The 22,886-nt window shown below is 39.9% G+C and overlaps 2 protein-coding genes across 2 annotated transcripts in view; one reads left to right on the top strand and one right to left on the bottom strand.

Moving 5' to 3' along the window:
* The first annotated feature begins 2,883 nt into the window (after positions 1-2,883).
* Positions 2,884-14,752, top strand: cckar (cholecystokinin A receptor). The gene is made up of 6 exons (XM_041778761.1): positions 2,884-2,943; positions 3,090-3,219; positions 3,734-3,985; positions 10,514-10,775; positions 11,122-11,249; positions 12,294-14,752. Exons 2-6 carry the CDS (start codon positions 3,096-3,098, stop codon positions 12,884-12,886), a joined length of 1,359 nt encoding a protein of 452 aa, XP_041634695.1. The 5' UTR covers positions 2,884-2,943; positions 3,090-3,095; the 3' UTR covers positions 12,887-14,752.
* Positions 14,753-18,139: 3,387 nt separating this feature from the next.
* Positions 18,140-22,886, bottom strand: part of rbpjb (recombination signal binding protein for immunoglobulin kappa J region b) — an 80,324-nt gene continuing 75,577 nt past the window's right edge. Inside the window, exon 11 of the mRNA XM_041779336.1 lies at positions 18,140-22,259. Coding sequence (XP_041635270.1) covers positions 21,932-22,259 — 328 coding nt within the window. The 3' untranslated portion in view covers positions 18,140-21,931. The remainder of the gene's footprint in view (positions 22,260-22,886) is intronic.

Raw genomic sequence — 22,886 nt, 5'->3', positions numbered from 1 at the left:
TAGGGTGTGAGGGACATTCAGTGTAGTTTTGTTTCTTATATCTTGTGTCTGATTGCCCTTTAGTCAATAAAGGTCACAACAAGTTAAGATTATAACCCATTGAATCTCCAATGTTCTCTTTATGGGGTTAATCAAACAATCATCATATCTTCTCCACCCACACAATATTCACTTCAGCTCAACATGTGGCTGAGTACAAAATATAGAAGTTGACATTGTTATAGGCCGTAAACACAGCCCATCTCTCCACCCATCAGAACAATTACAACAGAGTCAATGAGACTCTAAATTCCTGCTGACATACTGACATGAGACGCCACAGCAAACAATATGATGCTCTGAAGTGGGTCAGATGGAATGTGGACATGGGTGAATTCAGCCTACGGTAGATGCAGAAGAGTAAACCGCTGCCACCAGACATCTAAAATCTAATGTCAGTTATGCACCTTGAAGTTGGATGTGCATTCGGATGTTATCAATGCTATACAAGAATGAATAACATCTTTTTACCCAGTATGGGTCAGTTATTCACCTTAATCTAGATTATGCACCTTGTTATCAGTTATGCTCCTAAAATTTGAATATGCAGCTCAGTGCCTATCATGTACCCTCTCATCTGTTGTGCATTTTAAAGTCAGCCATAAAGTAAAAATCCACCATAAAGTTACTTATGCACAAAGTGATGTTTTATATGCACTTACATGTCTGTCATGTACCTTAATGTCTGAAATGCATTTTTATGTCAGTTATGCATCTTATCATCTGCTGAGCACCCTTATAATGGTCAAGGCCAAACATAAGGAGTGAAAAAAGGGAAGCTGTCTTGTAATTCAGTCTCATTTGGGTCCATGGAGGTTAAGAAAAATGGTCAATGTTAAATTCATGATAAACAAATAAGAATCAGCTTTACTGGCAAGATATGCTTACGCTACTATGAATTTAAATCTGGTCTGCGTAGCTCTACAGGAATAGAGGAATTAAACATTAAATACTAAAAAAAATGAAGCTCAAATATATATATATATATATATATATATATATATATATATATATATACAGTGCTTAACAAATTTATTAGACCACCCTAACCCTAACCAAAGTAAGGTTTATGCAACAGCTGCCCTAAATTAACAGCATTGGTAATTACCAAAATCAGTTATGTTTCTGCAATGGTTACACCAATATGTAGAAGCTCTTTAACCCAAATTATATTTTTAATGCTACAATGTAATTATTATTGTTATCTTTGAATTTTCAAATTGACTAATTTACAAAAAAACTAAAAAAATAATAAAGTACATTAATTGTTCTTGATTAATATGTCAAATTACAGTTATTTACTTGCATTCCTGAACAGAAAAATGAGTTTTAGCAGTTGAATGTTATGCTTGATTAATTTCTGACTTCTCAGAGAAGCCCAGAGAGCCAGCTCAAATTTGGGTGAATTCAGTTTATAATTCCTCATTCCTGTTCAAAATGGTAAAACACCGAGAGCTCACTGAAAATGAAAGAGTCCGCATTAAAGCACTTAATGATGCTGGATGGTCTTTGAGACAAATATGACAAGGGGTCTAATAAATTTGTTAAGCGCTGTATATATGTATATATATATTAGTCTTCAGAGGAACTCAGTGACTGTTGAGTGGTCTTCAGAGTGACTCTGTGACTGTTGAGTGGTCTTCAGAGTGACTGTGACTGTTGAGTGGTCTTCAGGGTAACTCTGTGACTGTTGAGTGGTCTTCAGGGTAACTCTGTGACTGTTGAGTGGTCTTCAGAGTAACTCAGTGACTGTTGAGTGGTCTTCAGAGTAACTCTGTGACTGTTGAGTGGTCATCAGAGTGACTCTGTGACTGTTGAGTGGTCTTCAGAGTGACTCTGTGACTGTTGAGTGGTCTTCAGAGTAACTCAGTGACTGTTGAGTGGTCTTCAGAGTAACTCTGTGACTGTTGAGTGGTCTTCAGAGTGACTCTGTGACTGTTGAGTGGTCTTCAGAGTAACTCTGTGACTGTTGAGTGGTCTTCAGAGTGACTCTGTGACTGTTGAGTGGTCTTCAGGGTAACTCTGTGACTGTTGAGTGGTCTTCAGAGTAACTCAGTGACTGTTGAGTGGTCTTCAGAGTAACTCGGTGACTGTTGAGTGGTCTTCAGAGTGACTCTGTGACTGTTGAGTGCTCATCAGAGTTACTATACATTTCTACTCTTGACCTTAATATTCACCTTATCTATCAAAAGTACTAAAATTCATATTTCGTTAATGATTGCTTCAGCTAAATGATGCCTGCTTTAAAATGTAAATCCTGTTTTCTTAAGCTGCAAGAGCTTTTTTTTTATGTTCCACTGTGCAGAGACCAGAGACTGTGTGTAGCCACTTTAGAACCAGCACAAAAGCAAATATGGCAGAAATGCCAAAGAGGGAGCAAGTCTGGGCAACAATAACCTATTACCAAACTTTTATATCTGATCAAAGTCAGTCCAAGGAAGGCAGGCACTTGTGCTACCTCTCCAGTGTGCATAAAGATATATTATTAAATCACGTCTAGGACAGGGTCCCCAGGTCTTTCTGGGACTCAGCCGTATCTGCTGGCGGGTCTTATGTTAGTTAAGCACCCTAATCTTAGTAATTCATTTTTATGTAGATGCACTTTTATATCACTGTGCACCTTAAGGCTGGTTTCGCGCCTCTTCTGCAGATCAGTAGTATTTGAAATATGAAAAACATTTAAGAGGATTACTTGATATGATGCATACTGAGAAGGATTAAAGACTGGGTGTTTGATATTAAAAACAGGAGGAGCAGGAGGAGGGGGGACTTGCACTGACTTGACTCATGCTCTCTCTAAAGGCGGGCTGAGCACTCAAGAATGCGACCAGTCCACATGTCAGAGGAAATGCAGCGCTCTTCAGCAGCGCACCGCACAGACGCACGGAGAGCGCACGGAAACTTGTAGGGAATAATCATCATTTGTCTTATATAAATCAGCGAAAGAGACATCTTCATCCATTACTTCGTTTGAGTATTTTCTCTCTTGTAAGAGTATGATGCGGATTTCTTCTCGCATCCCTGATTTAACTTGAGGCTTTTGCTGACAGATCGAGATGGAGACCTTTACACCATCTGACATCTTCAATTCGACTGACCTGAACAAGATTTTGTGTAATTTGGGGATCAAGAATATTTCAGAGTGCGAGGGCGAGCGGGATCCTTCACCAGAGCCGAAAGGTACGTAAAAAACGCCCCTTTTAACCCCTAATTAAACCATAAAAAGCACAATTTCAACACTGAAATATTTTACTCATAAGTGGGGTGTGTTCCAAATTCGACCATTTGTCTCCAGTTTGTGCAAGACGAGCGACTGCTTTAGGCTGTCTTTGTGCGTCAGTGCGCATTACGCACATGGCTCAAGTCCTCCAGAAAGCTAATGCAGTGTGTTCTGTCAGTGGTGACACATATGTTGTCAGTGCACACTGGCTCTGCCAATGTCAGGTGAAGCAAAGTGGCATTACGCAATGTATGGCCACAGGATAGAGAATTCAGAGGCATATTTTTGCGCATTTGTACTGTCAAGATCTGAAGGAATGAACATAAGATAATCCAAGGCTTAAATTAAAGGTAATTACCTTATTTTGTAAGCAAACTGCGTAAGTTTCAAGTATGTTTGGGGTAAAGAGTTCATAATAGGAAAAAATCTGAGAGTAACATACCCTATTTGTACCTCCCTCTTCTCTCCTGTTAGATATCAACCAGACGGTGCGGATCGTCCTCTACAGCCTCATCTTCCTCCTCAGTGTCCTGGGTAACAGCCTCATCATTGCTGTCCTGGTGAGGAACAGGCGCATGAGGACAGTCACCAACCTGTTCCTACTGTCCCTGTCTGTCAGCGACCTCATGGTGTCTCTGGTCTGCATCCCCTTCACCCTAATCCCCAACCTCATGAGAGACTTCATCTTCGGCACAGGGATCTGCAAGCTGGTCATGTACTTCATGGGTGAGAAACATGTATATGTGAGCTATAATTTGGGCATTCATGTGTCTTTAAATTAAGGTATATTGGTCCCAAATCTGCCTTGACATAAAAAAAGACATCAAAAAATGCCTTTATCAGATGTCTGAATTCATCATTATCCCTCAGAAAATGAAAGCAGCTGCAAAAAGGCCAAGCTTGCTCAAATTCTACATCAAAGTTTGATGTAAATACATAAAAATGCTGCACAGATGTTCAAATTCAAACCCATTTCTGCCTCTCCTGTGACTCAACAGAAGCCTTATGTTTTTTAATGTGCTGGTAATTGTATTATGAGTCGGAGAGACAATAACTGAAGTCATCTTAGGCCATGTTGTGCTTAAGAGTCATTTCCCTGCATGTTCGGATGCTCCCATGGTTTAATGAGCCTGGGCTAAAAATAAACTGCTCTGGTCAGATGAAACGTGTGTTGTCAGAACGTGTAGTTGTACCTGAGGCCCAATTTAATGCAACAGTTTGGATTTTCTTGGTTCACTTTATTTCCTATTTCGGTGAAAACCACAAGCTGCTGTTACCAACACATTTACAAATCATTTACAGGTGAATGTGACATGGCAAACAAAGCAAGAACAGGCCTGTCCAGTTTGGTTCAGTAACACAATCACTGAGGTTGACAGATGTTTTTATTTGATAGTAGACCAAAATAACCCAAGTAAATACAAAATGCACATGGTGTTTGCACCACTGGCGGCAACAACTGCAAGCAAGCATTTTTGATAACTAGCAATGAGTCTTTCGCATCACTGTGGAGGAATTTTTACCCACTCTTCCTTGCAGAATTGTTGGATGGTTTTCAGGCATGAACATCCTGTTTAAGGTCATGCCACAGCATCTCAATCAGAAGTCCAGACTCCAGAACCTTCATTTTTAAAAATGCAATTGCTGCAAATGCTGGTGTGTTTCAGATCATTATCCTTCTGCATAACCCAAGTGCTCTTGAGCTTAGGCTCACGAATTGATGGTCAGACATTGTCCTTCAGGATTTTCTGGTCAAGAGCAGAATTCATGGTTCCATCAATTACAGCAAGGGGTCCAGATCCAGAAGCAAGATAGCAACCCTAGACCATCACACTACCACCACCATGTTTGACTGTTGGTATGATGTCCTTTTGCAGAGTTAGTTTTAGGGCAGATGTAACATTTCCCCAAAAGTCTTGGGGATCATCAGGATGTTTTGTGGCAAATGTGAGACGAGCCTTTGAGTTCTGCTGATCAGCAGTGGTTTTTGCCTTGGCACTCTCTCATGGATGCCATTTTTGCCCAGTCTCTTTCTTATTGTTGAATCATGAACACTGACTAAACCTGAGTCAAATGAGGCCTGCTGGTCTTTAGATGTTGTTCTGGGTTCTTTTGAGACCTCTTTGATGAGTCGTCGATGCGCTCTTGGAGTTATTTTAGTGGGCTGGGCACTCCTGGAAAGGTTCAACACTGTTCCGAGTATTCTCCATTTGTGGATAATGGCTCTCATCATGGTTCACTGGAGTCCCAAAGCCTTAGAAAGGACTTTGTAACCGTTTGCAGACTGATAGATGTCACTGACTTTGTTTCTCATCTGATCATGAATTTCTTTAGATGGTGGCACGAGGTGTTGCATTTTTAGGTCTTTTGGCCTACTTCACCTTGTCAGACAGGTTTTATTTGTGGTTTCTTGATTCAGTAGGTCAGTAGGTAGTCACCAGGCATGGGTGTGGCTAGTGAAGTCAACTCAGCTTTCCAAAAATGTGGTTAGTCACATTTGATTCATGAATTAACAAGTTGTGCACAATGAACCTTTTATACGTGGCCAGGTAGGTTTGGATGACTTTTTCCCTACAAAAAAAAAAAGAAGAAAGAAAGAAACTAGGAAGGGGGCAAATACCTTTTCACAGCACTGTAGCAAGCAGCTGCTCATTCATACATCAGGTGTAATTAATAAGAGCAGTATCCCTTAAAGGGAGGCACGCTTCTGGAAAGCAAAGAACTCCTCTCTTTTTTTATATTTATTTTGGGGGTTTTATGCCTTCATTTCAGGAATAAGACAGGAGACAGTGTGGGACACTGGGAAGAGAGAGAGTGGGGAAAGACATTCTGAAAGGAGTCACAAAAAGAGCCACCTGCATCAGGCAAATTCAGCCTCTGTACGTTGGATGCATGGGCATAACCACTAGACTACCAGTTCCATTAGTATTCTCTTTTTGCTTTCTTTTTGTTCTCCACCAGCACAAAAAAAAAACAGCTGAAGTCATTCCTAATTTTTAAGAGGGAATGCGGCCAGGCCAACTTGTTAAAGTTGCCACACTGAGTTTAAAGTATGGGTTAAAATTAGAACAGAGTAAATGATTAAAAGGGCTGGTTTAAAAAGGCCAACTGGGATTAAAACACGAGCCAAGGGCTCTTTTAAAAATGTACAGGAGCCGAGTTAATAACATTAACGGGAACTGGGATCCACGATCAAAGATGGAATCATTGTCACTAACTTATGATAAAATTTCCTTTAAAGAAGGAAATGTCCAACAAATTCCTTCAAACACTCAACAAAAACGTCACAAAATGCTTGCAGCAGGGTTTAAAGATTCTGAGACCAACTCAGTCCAAGACCAGCTTCCAGCTCCTGATGTCTTGCTCTGATGCTGCTCCACCTTTGCAGGGAGATCTAAGGATGATGGAGAAAAAAACTTGTGACTTAAATCTCATAAGAGCCTGTACTTGCTACAATATACATTGGTTTCAACCCTCTAGCGCGCCCCCATGCTGGGCCAGAGTCTTCCAACTGCTGACCACTTCCCTCCTCCTCCCCGGCTGCTGTCCTCTGCTGTCACCCATGGCTCACACTGGCCTGTCACCTTCTTGTTCACCTGCTGCTTCTGTCGCTGCAAGCTGCATCTCCTCTTCCACTCCTGCTGGAAATCCAGCCTTCGTGATTGCCCTGCTCTCACCTGCAGCTCATTCCACAGCTTAATATAAGCGTAATCAGAGGGGCTGCATGGTGATGCAGCGGTTAGTGCTGTCACCTTACAGTAAGAAGGGCACTAGTTTGAATCCCAGTCATTGTAGCAGATACATGCATTAATCTACAGGGATCTCTTAAGAAAAATGCTTAACTTAAGTTAACTTAGTAAAAGTAAGAAGCAATACCTGCTTTACAGTAAATAATAGCTTTCTTAGTTGTACATTTTCATTCCCATTTTGATTTTTCCCAAGTTGTAGAGAAAAAAAGGCCTAAAAAGTCTTCAGGTTTCTTTGAGCTGGGAGCTTTTCATATGCACTCAAACAGATGATACACCTTTAACAATGTTTCATTTCCATCCAATTACAACTCTGCCAGGAAACCTGGTTCTCATTGTCTCCCGCTCTTCCACCTCAGTGGGATCAGAGCGCCGTTATCAGAGATTATTACCTTGTTTGTTCTCATTTTTATCTGTTTATGTGTCTCTCCTCTCAGACTGTGTGACGTGGTCATTTGTAGTTGTATTTTTAGCTTCTCTGTTATTGTTGCTGTGTGTTAAGGCTGATTGGGTAAGAGGCGGCTCAGGATGTGTCTGTCATTGCTCAGCAGTTAAATTCAATGTGACCCAACATTAATGTGCCGTAGCATCACAGGCACTGAAGTAAACACAGTGAAACACAGTGACGTGTTCTCAGTGTGACAAGGGGAGAGGCAGAAAAATAGAGGGGAAGAAGAACTAACCTGGTTATATAGTCCACAATATAGTTTAACCAGGGGTGAAAAGTAACTAATCATATTTACTCAAACTACTGTCATTGAGTAGCTTATCTGTGTACTTTTACTTTTTATAATTCTTTTTAAAACCCGTAATTTAACTTTTACTTGAGTATAATTTGGGAAAGTATTGTGCTTCACTACACAACTCCTTATTAGCAGCTCAGTGCTCGGTACTTTAAATAAACTTAAAATGAAATACTTTTTACTTTCTTTGATGAGATTAATTAGCCAGTAATTTTACTTCTACTTAGGTTAATTTGGGCCAAAGTAATTGTATTTTAGTTTAATAGTCTTTTCTATTTCCTCCTCTGGTTTTAACCTGATGCCTTTATATCAAATATGAAGCTAGCAAGGAGCTAGCCATGAGACGTAAAATTGTGGAGACAACAGGTAAAACTCTTGAACAGTTAAAAAAATACCCTTCAAGCCTATTTGACTTGTACATTGTAACATTAACTTCATCTCTGAAAAATTAAAACAACAAAACTCAGAATATTATTGTTACGTGTGTGTTGTTAGCTAGGCTAACTTCAGCTGCTGTCATATTGTCTTGGAATATGATAGCAATTCATCTAGCTGTTACCAAGTGTACCTTTTGAATTCTGGACGAAAAAGGGCTTGTTTTTCTTCCATTGTAGTCTCAACGCTAAACTAAGCTAACTGCTAATAGTTTCTTTAGCAACTAGCTGTTTACCATAGTTGACACTCTTTATGCTAGATGAAGCTAACTGTTAATTTTCTGAAGTTGTGTATATATATTTCACAGATAAAGCTAAACATTGCTTGTCTGCTTTTATGGTGAGCAAATTTAAAGTATTAAATAACAGTATGGTTTTAAAATCACCAATGAATTGTTCACAATCTAGCAACAAAAATGTGCCTCTGTCGTGTTTGTTTTGGGAAAATTGCTAGCTAACAGCCTGTAAGCTTAGCTTTTTACCACATTTTCATTCTTTTATGTGTTTTTATGGAATAAAATATTGTGTTTTTGTCTGTTTTAATATTTTGGCTACTTTTTAACATTTGAATGGAGCTAATATCAGTCTATGTTAAGCTATCTCCTAGCTTAATTTTCAAACCCTGGTGTTTTATTCACTGATCTCCTAAAACACTCACCTCAAGAAACTGGTTTTACAAACATGTCCACAAATCTCCAGAATAAGAAAAAAAATGATTTTTTAATTGATATATAGTAAATTTATTTCAGGTTTTACATTAACAGTCAGCTGAATCAAGTTATCTGTCTTTATGTTAGCACGTCATAATCAGATTACATAGTCATATTACAGTACAAATAGAGAATAGTTATAATCTTCTTGTGTGACTCCCTGAAGCTGGAGTTTGTCTTTACCTCAGTCTATGAGAGTCACTATGACAGGGTTGCCAACTCTCACACACCTTGCGTGCGACACACTGCCAGTTTCAGCTCTCACTCTGTCAAGACAAATCTCATGCCTAAGTAACTCCCTACTCATGTTAAACCCTAATGATTTCATCCAATGAGCTCACGTGATTAAGAGCAAGTACATACGATTAAGCCCCTGTCATGAAAATCTCACTCCAGCCCAGCTGCCTCTGGCCAAAGTGAGGCCCTTAGTAGACTCTGGTATGAGGACCCCCACAACCACCATTTCTGCCAATATACTCACTTAACATTACACATACAAAATGATCTTAAAATGACTTAAAAAATCTACTATTACAAAGATAATAACTACAATTTGTATTAAACTCAAGGTGGTTGCAGATCAAAGACGCAGTTCTTAGTAATAATTAAGTCATCATCAAATAAAATCCCAAAAACCACCACAGACCTGCATCTTTCAGCAAAACTAACTTTTATCTGAAAAAAGTCTCAAAAACAGCTCATTGCTTTAACATTGCTTCAATGATCATATACTTTGTTGCAAAAATAAGATAATATTTTTAATTTCCATTTGTATTTTATTTAAAAAAACTGGCCAACTGGGTTTATTATTTTCATCATAACATTAACCCAGATTTATCAGCTATCTGCTTAATTGTTTTTTCTTTTTTTTTTCTTAAAAATAAATTAAATAAATGAAACATAGGTATGCTAGCTCTGTAATTATCGTTACTGCACAAGCTAGCCTAAGCAACATGCTTTAGCAAATGTAGTTAAAGTTAACATAGTGACATAGAGAACAAGGTTTAAGCTAACATAGCTATGCTAACTGTGTAATTAACTAAATAAGTTAGCTTAAGCAGTGTGAGCTAAAGCAAATGTAGCTAAAGCTAACATAGCTAGAGACTGTAGCAACATAGCATAAGTAGCTGCTTTGTGAAGTTAAACCATTAACCTTCTGCTTATGTGATAGTTCACATATAAGCAAGAAAAAATCAGTATCTTTGTCATGCTTGTTGGTGTGGCGCTAACAGCCTGTTAAATCAGCTTTTCATCAACTTGTAGCATCTTTTTTTACTTCCTCTTTTTTTGTCTGTTTTTGTTCTGGTTGAGGGTTTTTTTCTGGCAACTTTTTCACATTTGAGTGGAGCTCATTTCACTGTTTTCCTAATTTCCAGTGTTTATGCTAAGCTACTTCTTCAACTTCATATTTGAAGACAAACACTGGTGTTGTGTTCATTGGTCTTCAAAAATACTCACCTTAAGAAGTTGTACAAAAATGGTGAATTTCTTCGTTTATGTTTTAAATTAACAGTAACCAAGTAAACTGGAATTGCCTCAAAGAATTACTAACCCGCCTCAGCCAATCGGAGCTCCATACTGACATATTAACTGGGATTTATTTTTGGATTTCCATCTTCAGGTGTCTCCGTCAGTGTTTCCACATTTAACCTGGTGGCCATCTCTCTGGAGCGCTACAGCGCCATTTGCAACCCACTGACCTCCAGAACGTGGCAGACCAAATCCCACGCCGCCAAAGTCATCACCGCTACCTGGGTGGCGTCCTTCATCCTGATGCTGCCTTACCCCATTTCTAGCACCCTTAAGCCCTTCACTCGTCTCAACAACAGCACGGGACACATGTGCCGCCTGGTCTGGCCCAATGATGTCATCCAGCAGTCCTGGTAAGCTGAAAATAAGTGCAATAGGAAGTGTCATACCTTTTCTCTTCCAGTCTTTGCACTCAGTTGGCCTCTTTATTGACTTTCACAGTCTGGTTCTGTCGGTGAGAGACGTCCACTCGGGAAAAATATCTGGCATGACATGCCTGGCCTTTCAAAATAAAGGCACAGCATTTGAATCGTGTTTTCAAATCATTGTCGTAACTAAACAAAAAAAAAAAAAGAAATGTCATGTAGAAATGCTTCTGAATTCAAGGGCAGAGTTTCTAATCTTAGCAGTGCAGTTTGGCTCTGGGGTCGATTTTAATTAGATGCATCAGCTTACATCTCCCAAATTCACCCCTTGCAGGTACGTGTCCCTGTTATTGCTGCTCTTCCTAATCCCCGGGATCGTCATGATGACTGCCTATGGTCTCATTTCCCTGGAGCTCTACCGGGGCATCAAGTCGGAGTTATTCAACAGGAAATCCTGCAGAGGTATGAAGCACAACACTCCTTTAAGGATAAAGTTGACATTTTCAATTTTTCCCAACAAGTTGTTTGAACCATGGACTTATCTTTTTAACCTTTCTTTGGTCTACAATAAAATTCCTCTTATTAGGAAATCTGCCTTCATTTTCCGAACTAAACAAATTTTTCTTTAACAATAATTATCAGTCCTGTTTCAGATAGAAAAACACAGCACAAACACAACCTGTTTGAAAGTGGTCAGCAATATTACTGGTTCATTGGACTGCAAGGAAAACTGCTGTATTGTCTATCTGAACTATTTGTTGGTTTGAAAATTACTATCAAAAAGATCAGTTGCAGGCTGAAGATTTTACCTCTTAATATCTTAAGGTTAAACATGACTTACCACAGGGATCAGTAAAAGCGATCACCGTTATATATACTTTAAGTTAACAGCATCAATCATAATTTCCTAAATCAAGATTTTATTTCTATGCAGATGACACTGTCATTTTCCAAGAGAGCTTTGACGCTGATGGTTTGCGTGAGTTAAAATTAAACTTGAATTCTGAAAAACGAGGCTTATGCTGTTTAATACATCTCAGGGTGATGTGACGGAGTCTCAGTCTGGTCGTATAAATCACTTTGATTTCTGATTGGTGATAGTCTTTGAAGCTTCATATTAAACAGTTTGTAATGACATTACAGTTGCAGTTTTTTTGGGGAGGTTCAGTTTTCATCAATGACCATTTTTTGTTTTTGGGACTATTTTCAGTTGTGGATTGATACACATTTGGTGCTCAAGTGAGTTTGCAGCAACTGGCTTCAAATGAACAAAGGCGTCATTCACCGTTCTAAATAGGCTCTCAGTTGACATCCATAACAGCATTGGTTCTTATTGATCTATTTTTCACTTCAATAAGAAGTGAAGAGGCAAAAAAAAAAAAAAAAAAAACTTTTTTAGGCCTTGAGCTACAGCCTTTGCTTAAAGAATGCCTGTGATTGTGTTTCATCTCACTGCTGATAGAAATGCACCCTTTCACTCTATTCTCACATCCTCTCCCCTGACAGACAGACAGTCCAGCGCTGGCAGCATCAAAACCGGTGACAGTGACGGCTGCTATCTTCAGGCGACTAAAAAAAAGAGCATCACAGGCAACTTCCCCAGCTCCAGCAGCCAGCCCATGATAGGCCGAGTGTACGGCAGCAGCTCTACGGCAAACCTGATGGCCAAGAAGCGTGTGATCCGTATGCTCCTGGTCATCGTCTTCCTCTTCTTCCTGTGCTGGACTCCCGTCTTTGTGGTCAACGCCTGGCAGGCCTTCGACCGGCGCTCAGCCTACCGCCTCACCGGTGCACCAATCTCCTTCATCCACCTGCTCTCGTACACCTCTGCCTGCGTCAACCCCATCATCTACTGCTTCATGAACAAGCGCTTCCGTCAGGGCATGCTGGCTACGTTCACCTGTTGCAGCTGTCTGAGGAGGAGAGGAGAAGGAAGCAGCGGTTTAGGGAGGTCAACTGGAACTGGAACAGCTAAAGGGGAAAGAATGAGAACAGGAGGAAAGACCAATGAGCAGAATGGCCATACGCCGCCAAGCGGAGCCAGCACACGCTTCACCTACACGGGGATTCGAGCGTCAGCCTGGAGTGAGCTGACTTAAACTGGATTTAGAGTGTTTGTGTTTGTGAGAGCTCTAGTGTGAGTGCAAACAAGGCAAAGCCCATTGCTTTAAATGAAATAAACAAGCAGATACTTAGCTAAAGCTTGGAGACTGACAGGACACGAGCACATTTTTTCAAGTGGAGTAGGAGTGCTGTACTTACAGCTGTATTTACAGTTCCCTCACTACAGTTAACAGATTTTTCCTCTATAGCTTGTAACATCTTGGGTTAATGCTGGGTCAAATGAAGCCTGGAAGGGAAGCAGAAAACTCAGTAGTATAACACACCTTGGTAACTATACATATAGCTAGGCAAGGTCCAAACAATATTTGAAATCAGTGAATTGCTCGTGGAAATGCATGCTAGAAATACAAAAAATATAATAATAATAATAGGGGAGACTGGGGTTGGTTGTAACACTCTAAGTACTGGCATTAATTACGCATCATAGCAAAAACTTTCAAGAATGTTTCCTAAGAAGTTTGCAAGGCTCAATGCTACTGGTGAAATACCACCATCAAAGAAAACAAACCCGACTTCACTTTGTTTGTCGAAGGTTTTATGCTAGCTGTCATATCTGTTATGCCAGCTACAAAAAAGGACCCAAAATTTGAAGCTGTTAGCTTTTTCTGTGTTTCATTTATATAAAAACAAACACACTACAAATGGCTACCATGAGAAATTAACTTCTTGTTGGTAAAAAATGTTTTTCTGCTCACCTCAGTGTTCTTAATCCAAGAGAAAACAGCTGGTAGCAAATATTATCCATTTTTTATGCCAGCGTAATAAAATAAAGCCTCCATCTTAGGCTGTAATTGGCACAATGGCAACCAACCCTTGTTTCCCCAACTTCAAAAGAAACCAGATCCTGAAGTTCTAGCAGCGGTGCGTCCACCTTTGAATTTAAAAATTTGTCTTTGGAACATCATGGAAGGTGCTGGGAAGAAGGGGGGATAAGCCACGCCCACTCCTTCCTTCCTCCAGTCCCTTATCAGCCACAACATCATTCAGTCCCTGCTGTTTTTCAGATTCGATTATTACCCAAATTAGGTTTTAAAAAAACATGGTTTATTCAGGATCTTGGTCAACAGCATACATTACCCACAATCCTATCAATGTCTCTGATTGGTTTCTTCTGTGAAACTTCTGTGTTCTGTCTGGTTCTACCACTACCAGTGAATTTAACGGATGTTTTTCAACAAAAGAAAACAATGACCTATAATAATATGGCACTACATTACCCATAATCCTAGAGTGTCATCACTGTTGTGAATTTCAGCTGTTGGCTGCTGCTAGCGAAGCTAACGGTGGGCAATAACAATAACAGTAGAGCTCTGTGGTGGCTGTCCCTACTTGATCCGTCCCGGAAACTCGATTTGTACTGCACATGTGCAAACGCGTCTACATCCGTGTCTACATAAATTAATTCTAACCCTAACCAGTGGAATATAAATGCTAAACCTAACCCAAGAAAGGTAATTAGTTAAAATATAATACCCAAAGAGCTACCCCTAAATCTAGCCAGTGGAAATAAAAATGCTAAACCTAACCTAAAGCTAATTAAGGCCTATCTAAACTAATCTAAGTTAACCTTCAACTAAGCAAATAGCACAAGTGGGCTGCTGAGCAGATGTAGACGCATGTTTGCACGTGTGCAGTACAAATCAGGTTTGTGGGACAGAGAGTTCTGTTGTCTGATTTTCTTTTTTCTGACACTCTGACTGTTGGGTAGTCATCAGAGCAACTCACGCACACAGATGATCAAAAACAACTAAAACATGCTGTTCATACAGCACTTAACAAATGTATTAGACCACCTGTCATATTTGTCTCAAAGACCATCCAGCATCATGAAGTGCTTTAATGCGGACTCTTTCATTTTCAGTGAGCTCTCCACGTTTTACCATTTGGAACAGGAATGAGGAATTTCAAACTGAATTCACCTTTTTATACCCAAATTTGAGCCTGGCTCACTGGGCTTCTCTGAGAAGTCAGAAATTAATCAAGCATAACGTTCAACCACTAAAACTCATTTTTCTATTCAGGAATGCAAGTAAATAACTATAATTTGACATATTAATCAAGAAATATTAATGTGCTTTACTATTTTCTCTGTTTTTTTGTAAATCAGTAAATTTGAAAATTCATGGATAACAATAATGATTATATTTTAGCATTAAAAATATAATTTGGGTTAAAGAGCTTCTACATATTGGTGTATTAACCATTGCAGAAACATAAAAACTGATTTTGGTAATTACCAATGCTGTTAATTAAGGGCAGCTGTGGCATAAACCTTACTTTGGGTGGTGGTCTAATAAATTTGTTAAGCACTGTACATGTCAGGCAAGATGCTAGCAATGTGACTGTAATGTAACTAGACACGCATTCTCTTATGTACCTTATTCCAAGAGACCGTGAGGTGTGAACATACAGTAATGGATAACCCATGAACATTTGAGGGACAGACATTGAGGTGGAGTTGTGACTCCAATTGGCCCTAAACTACAAATGAATAAATTGTCTTCTGTAAGTGAACAGCATACACAGATGTTATTATAGCTATTGACTGGCAGTTTTGGCTACACAATGAAGTAAACCCAGCATGGTCCTTAAATTTCTTTGACTTTCCATCAGGTATTTGTTTGCCTATGTTTAAGCGCTGTCTGCCTGTGACACTGAACTTATCTGTACTCAGCAGCTTCACAACAGACCTGAACTGCACAAATAATCCTGCTCCTATCCTTGACCTGTGGAGTGTGTGTGTGTGAGGGTGTGATTACAATGGTAAAGAGAGAGGCCTTATCGGTCAGTGGGACTTTACCCACCTGTATCCTCTCTCTTCAAAGACTAAATTCCTGGCACTGCCACCTGATTTCCACTGATTCAAGCCATTAAAGATAGCAGCATTTATGTAGCATTTTGTTTTTGTTTCCATATTGTTGTAGAAGTGGACTATTATTTTAAAGATTTTTGTTTTTTAATTGCATGATGTGCCTATTTTGATGGAACTCCAACTGAACACATGATTGAATGTAATCCAGAGTTTTTTCACATTTGAATGTATATTTGGAAAAGATGTGAATTTCTTTTTGTTATGTTCAGAGAAACAGCTTTAGATTGAATTATATGGGATGGTTCTGGATGTATAGAGACTTGGAGTGTGCACTTTTTATCCGGGCTGTAAAGTGCTCATGGTGGGATAAGACAGAGCTTTAAACAGCTTTAAAAAAGAGTGAATCAAGAAGGACTGAGGGCTTTGGGGGGGAGGGTCATCACCATACTAGAATTTAGAATTTCAGTAAGACACATACATGTTTCTATACCATGGCAACAAGCAGTTATCTCCTACGAACCCCAAACTAGTCTGATTTTTGATTCATAACCTGCAAAAGTATAAATGGTTGCTGAACACATACTGAAGTTTGACATACTGTTAATAGTAATGAAAAGCAAAATAAATTAACGTAACCTATTTCCTTTGAATTGTCATTGATATAGAAAAAAAGTGTCTGCAGTGATTCATCTTTCTGTGTCTTTACTTCTTTCCTTATTATGAATATTTTAGAAGCATTTTTTCTAAGGTTGAGGCTGTTTAAAATCCACAGGCCAGGACTTTGGATATAAAGAAAACCTTTAAGGGACCAGGAGACATTGCAGTCTCTCTCCTCTGATCTCTGCAACAAACACTCATGTTAACCATCTCTATTAGACACTAAAAAGACTTAATAAAACTTACTTGCCAGCTGGTAAATAAAAAAGATAGTGAAGAACAGAAAAGCAAAGTCTATAATATGCTCAAATTATAGATATTTGTGAAGGAAAACTTAAGGGTGATGCATGGCTACAGCAATGAAAAAGCACAGTAATTTTTATTTCCAAAAAGTCTCATAGAAAATGCAACACCATGCACATTGCATTCTGCCGGTGGTCTTATAAGTACTGTTAACCAGAGTTTCTTCCCCTCACTTTATAAATACTCATCATTTTTTAAAACTGTAGCAAGCTGACCATGACTAATAAACTAGTGAAGTATCCCCTCCAACTCTCCCATTACGCATCCAGGTCACATAATTTACCAGTGCGTATCTGCACCTGACCAGACAGTCGAGCATCCCTGTTAATGTACGAGAAAGGGAAATGCCTCTTGTGAAATGTTAACTCTTACTACTTCTCACAGTTTTTATGCATCTGATGTTAGTCTGCACTCTATAAATTTGGAATTCCTATGCATCCGCAACAACCCTCCTCATGCAGATTAACTGTTGCAGCCAAACCCCTGAAGTGCCTGTTGGGATGGCACAGATTAGCCCGGTGAGCCTAGCTGTTGTCGGTAATTTCTTACTTGCCTGTCTGTCGTGTCGGTGAAGATTGGTGTTTCCGCAGTGTTTTACCTTGTTTATTGCACAGCTTGCATGACTCATACCCTCCTCTTTTTTGAAGAAAGCTTTTAGTCCTGCTGGCGTTAGCAAACACTATGATCCATGTTGCCACTATGAGTACCAACTTGTTTTGGTGTGAGGAGTGAGGTGTGCATGGCATCACGCAGATTGATGAGTGCAGCCGTCTGCTGGCTTTTTTATTAACTGCACCATGGGGGATGTATATTTTAAAGCTGCCATGGCAGCATTTACGGCCTCATCGATTCTGACATCTGTATTAATAGACATATCCGCAAGGGGCACATGGCGATTTACAGCCATATGTACTTTTTGAGCACAGGCCTAGCTTAAACATATTTTTGATCCACCTATTAACAAGACAAAGAGGGGAGCTGAGGAGGCTCTAAAGCCTCCTGACAACTGATACACATTATTTAAAAATGCCACCCCTGTACAGTGTGCGCCCAAAAAGGCATTTACTTCTCCTTCAAAAATATATATATTTCTTAACCAGGCTGTAAACATGATTTCTAATTCTATAAAGATTAGCATTTTAACATGGGGGTGTATTGGACTTCCGGTGCTACTGCAGCCAGCCTCTAGTGGACATTTGAGGAACTGCAGTTTCTTTGCACTGGCTTCACTTTACTGGCATGGAGGCTGTCACTAGATTCGGGACATCTTTTCCAGTTACACGAACTCCATTTTGAAATACTTCTACTCCTCTTTGTTTGGGAGCTATTTTGGGATGCTTTTCAGACATCAGAGGGAAGAAGAATGCTAAACTAGCTTAGAAAATTAAAAGAAAGAATAATTTTTGTTCATAAAAAAAATAAGATTCTGCTGACAATAAAAAAACATACACAGTGAGATTTTATATCACTTTTTATTTCTCATTTTTATGCCAATATTGCAAGTTTTTTTCTCATTTTTTTCTTTTAATGACATACAGATTTTTGAGCATGATCTGGAGCTGCAATATGTACAAAAAACAAAACTAACGTTATGTTATAAAAAAGTCCCCTTTGTTTTTTTTATTGCTAAATGTTACAAACGGCACAGGTTTCTACCATCAGCAACCCTTTGAGCACTGAGTATAACTACCACAATGACACCTCTGCTTACCATTTACTAGAATAATACACAGATACAGTGAGAGTGAAAGAGAGTAAACAGACGTGGAGGGGAAGGAGAGGAGGAGGAACAACAAAAAGTGATCCGACTGTAGCAAAGCTAGCATAACAGGCTGCGTGTTAACAACAAAAAGAGAGAGGGAGAAGGGGGAAACTCCAAATGTACAAACATAAACATGAGCGATAAAAGAGTGAGGATGAAATGTGTGAGAGAAAAAAAGAGAAAGGTTAGCGCTCTGTAGTGCAAACAGCCAGTTTGTCTTAAGGAGAAGTAAGGCTGAGTGCGACAGAGAAGGGCTCCACACTCCTTTTTTTATTTGTTTAAAGCTGCCTCTCACTCTGCCCTGTTTTTGTTTAGCAGTGCATGAAAACTACATTATAAAAAAGACATTTGGCATATTAGAGGATACATACATACATTGTTCAGAGCTCATTATAAAAAAAAAAAAAACACAAAAGAACAGCTGCTTTTGGAAGAGCAAAATATGACCAGACACACGAGAAGAGTTAGCATCGCTAATGTGATAGCTTTCCTTGTTGCTAGGTTAATGTAGCGTGTTTTTAAGAAGTCGTGTAACAATTTTTGACCACTTTTGATGCTTTCTGTATCCTCCCCATCTCTTAAAAGCATTATTTTAAGAGAAGAATAAACTGTAAACCAGCTCAGATTGTCAAGGCGACACATTTCTTTTTTTTCTTTTTTTTTTTTTTTACAGCATGCATCACCCCCCTTGTTAGCTTGAGCGAATGTGACGAAGCTGCTCTGGAAGAGATGATGAAGAGGCGGAGGGGGGAATGAGGAAGGAAGGGGATGGCCTAAAGAGGCATTTGGACTTGTAAACAGAAACCCAAAATTATCCCAGCTCTAGGGAGAAAGGGTGGAGGGGGTTGTTTGTGATGCTAATGCAGAGGCTATGTTAAAAACTTAATTTAGAGCTAGTAAACACAGAAAAAGAGTTAGAAATCTACAGTTAGGTTTTGTGACCTCCATCCTGCAGAGTAAAGGGTTCAGGAAGAAGCGCAACATTTTTTTGGGATGCTACACATGTCGCTGCAGCACCGACGACATCCTCCACGGTTTCCAGGATAGACAGGAAGTGGCCTCTTTTTTAAAAAAATACACTCCCAGGCCAACCTAGGCAGCACGGGCAATAATGCACTTTTCTTTTTTTTTCTTTTGACATAAGACAAGGGGAGACTTTGTACCAATAATTTAAAAAATATCAATATTACAATATAAAACATTTAACATTAATGACTGACAGGTGGGCGAGGCTTGTGTACGAGGGGCATAACTTAACTTATCTTTTACATTGAAAGGGTGCAAGCGAATCCTTTTTGTTCCTATTTCAAGGGTTTGTTTGTAAGAAGAAAATACTTCATTATTAAGCAGACATTCAAGTTACAGTATGGTTGTTCTTTATGTTACAGTCCTACTGTAATACTTTCCATTCACAGGTATTGCCTTTGAATGTTTATCAAAAATTATCAGGCATTTGGATCGTGGTGGAAGACAGAAAAGCCTACACGAGTCTCAAGGCTTTTCTTTGTTTTTTTGGAGAGCACACTTTAAAAAATGGAGCGAGTCTGACTCTTTATTCCATTACAGCAACTAGATCTGACACTCACTCACTACCACACTTACACACACTCGCACAGACGTACAGATTTGCTGGCTGGTGAACTCGTGCTCAGGCGGACAAAGACGATGAAATGACCTGTACAATATTGCTGTTATGTTCCAAAAATGCACATCTTCGATAATACACATTTAGAAGGCATTTATGCTCCTACAGGAGACGCAGCGGCCGCCATGAATACGGATGAGTGCAACTAACTTGGACAGTGAGTTAAACAATGTACACACGCTTTGTTTTTTATGCAAAGATAATAAAACCACAGGAGTTTTCTTTTTTTTGTTTGTTTTCTAAAAAAAAGAAGGCTGAAAAGAGCTTCTACAGCGCTCGTGAGACGTTGTACCAAAAGTGAAAAGGTGCTGGGCACCGCATGAGAATAAAAAACAGGCGTTAAAAAGAAGAAGGCGTAGATGTCCTTCAGAAGGCTGCTTCGAGTGGAGCTGCAGCGGTGAGCTCGGACACGGCAGAGCTCCTGTGATAAGAAGCGAGGCGTTGCTTGCTTTTGTGCTAAGCACAGGTTCTTCTGCGGTGAGTAAACAGCAGATATAAACGTGAAATATGGGTTTTTGTGTTGAAATTGAAGTCATCAGTAAGGCCACATCAAATTTAAGAGTCTTTTTGGAGTTAAATGCCAGCAGAAGTTTAGCACACACTGGAAGACACCTTGCTATGTAATCTGATACGTGAACAGTGACCAATAGAGCGACGGATATCACTGTAGATATGTGACCGGTCCGACTGTGTGCACAGGAAGAATACAGTACTAAGGCTATATCTGAAGTACATTTAAATGTTTTTGTAACCGTGGAAGTCTATTTCTGTCGTATTCTGCAAACGTAGCTATGGCTCCATGTGAGATGTACTGATGTGTGTAAGGAGACGTAGCGCACATGTTGAGTATTGCAGGCAAGGCAGAGGCGTTGCTTAAAGCTTTTCTTTTTAAAGACTTCATAAAAAAACCAATGACAAAACATAGGCCCTCTGAGGTTATTCCCCATTCAAAATAAAAAACACAAACAACTTTGCTTATGTAAATAAACAACCCAGACTTCAGATTTTTTTTTCCCAACAGAAGAAGCAAAAAGTATCAGAACAAAACAAAAACAAGGTTCAATCCAAAGACTGAAAAAGCAGGCGTTTTGTAAGGTCGTAATAACATACAGGCCGGGGTTTGGACCTCAAAAAAGGGGGGAACAAAGCCCAAGCTCAGAGGAAGAATAGAAACTATTTGGTAACAAAAGTGTACTATATGTTTAATACAAAAAAGGTATGGAGAAAAATGTACCTTTACTAAAGCTTATACAAGATTCTTGGTCCATAAAAACTATGTTATCGTCACGTTTCAGTGTCCCTCTGTATCCTCGCACTCCCTCCAACAACAATACATCCAGCCACCCTGTAGGGAACCACAAATGAAGGCAAAATAACAGGAAACAAAAGGAATATTTATAAACAAAAAGTGGGAGGGGCTTTGGGCGGTGCAAAAAATAGACTTTCCTTTCGAGAAAATTTTTTTGTACACGTTGGATGTATTGTTGCCGTGGTTTTCCGTAGAAAGGTGCTGGTGCTCTGAGCCTGCAGGAACTTCTCTTATTCCAAACACCAGAACTGGATACGCAGGTCTCTAAAGTAACCACAAGAGAGGGGGGCATGGCAAGGAGCACTTTTTCGCTTATTCCCATTGGCTGACGATGCTGTGATGTTGCTCCTCTTTCAGATACTCCCCTGTTTTCGCGCCGTTCTCCATGCCAATTTCAGCTTCTTTGTATCCAAAATCCAAACGCAGCACTTTAGAGTGAGTCAGTTTTTGTTTATTTCCCATAGTCTTCATACGCCTTGTGGTACTTTTACTTTCAAGGCATATTGTGTTGTGGCCCCTCCCCCGGTGTGCGTTAGGAGACCACAGCAGCTGCGGCGGTGGAGGACGAGGACGTGACTCCTGCGTTGGAGGTGCTGTTGGGGCCATAGACGCCAGGGCCGGCCTCCTGGCTGCTGTTGCTAAGCAGGCTGGAGTTCCCGGCCCGCAGGATGGCGCCCGCGGCGCTGCAGTGCGGCCGTGGCCCCGGCTCTGGTGTGTAGGTGAAGGTCAGTGTGGTGGAATAGATGATGCCGTCGTTCCTAACCAGCGTGACGGGCACCTGGACGGGCTGCCGCACCCAGCGCCAGCCCTCGCGGAAGGCAGAGATGTCGGGCACCACGCACAGCATGCTCTCTGCACACCTGAAGAAAGAACACAGCAAAGAGGATTCTGATTCAAATATTATTAACAACACGTTAGGGAACAAAATCAAGGTGACATACACTGTAACACCGCCACATTATTAAGATGATTACAGATGCTGATATTTGTTTATAGAGGAGAAGAAATCATCATACGAACACCACAGATAGGAGCTGGTTTATAAGTGCAGACATGTTCCACCTGTTTACACAGAACATCTTATCTGTTTACACTAAATCCTGTTGATTGGTCCACACAGCTGGGACGATAAATGTATAACAAACCTGAAGACTACACATGCTGAAAACCACAACCCTTGTAATACAGATCTCTATGTAGAATCTGTACACAGAGATTACCGTTCTGTCACCCTTTTATAAAACACAGAAAAGCTTGCTTTAAAACAAGTCAGAGGTCTGCAGTCGTACAGACAGGGAGGTCTGACTGCCTCAAAGCTTGGTGGGTGGTTCTGATAAACACGTTAAATCTAATCACTCCATAAAACTAAAACTGACAGAGGGAAAGAAAAAATCTAGTAGTACGTAAGCTCTTTGCCAAATAAGCAGTGCAGAAGATTCAGAAAAGTACGGATTACTATTGGTCAAGACACTAGAGTGAAGACGTGA

This window comes from Cheilinus undulatus, linkage group 22 (assembly GCF_018320785.1).
Source record: "Cheilinus undulatus linkage group 22, ASM1832078v1, whole genome shotgun sequence".
Lineage (NCBI taxonomy): Eukaryota > Metazoa > Chordata > Actinopteri > Labriformes > Labridae > Cheilinus > Cheilinus undulatus.
This window is presented reverse-complemented; position numbering and strand designations above follow the sequence as displayed.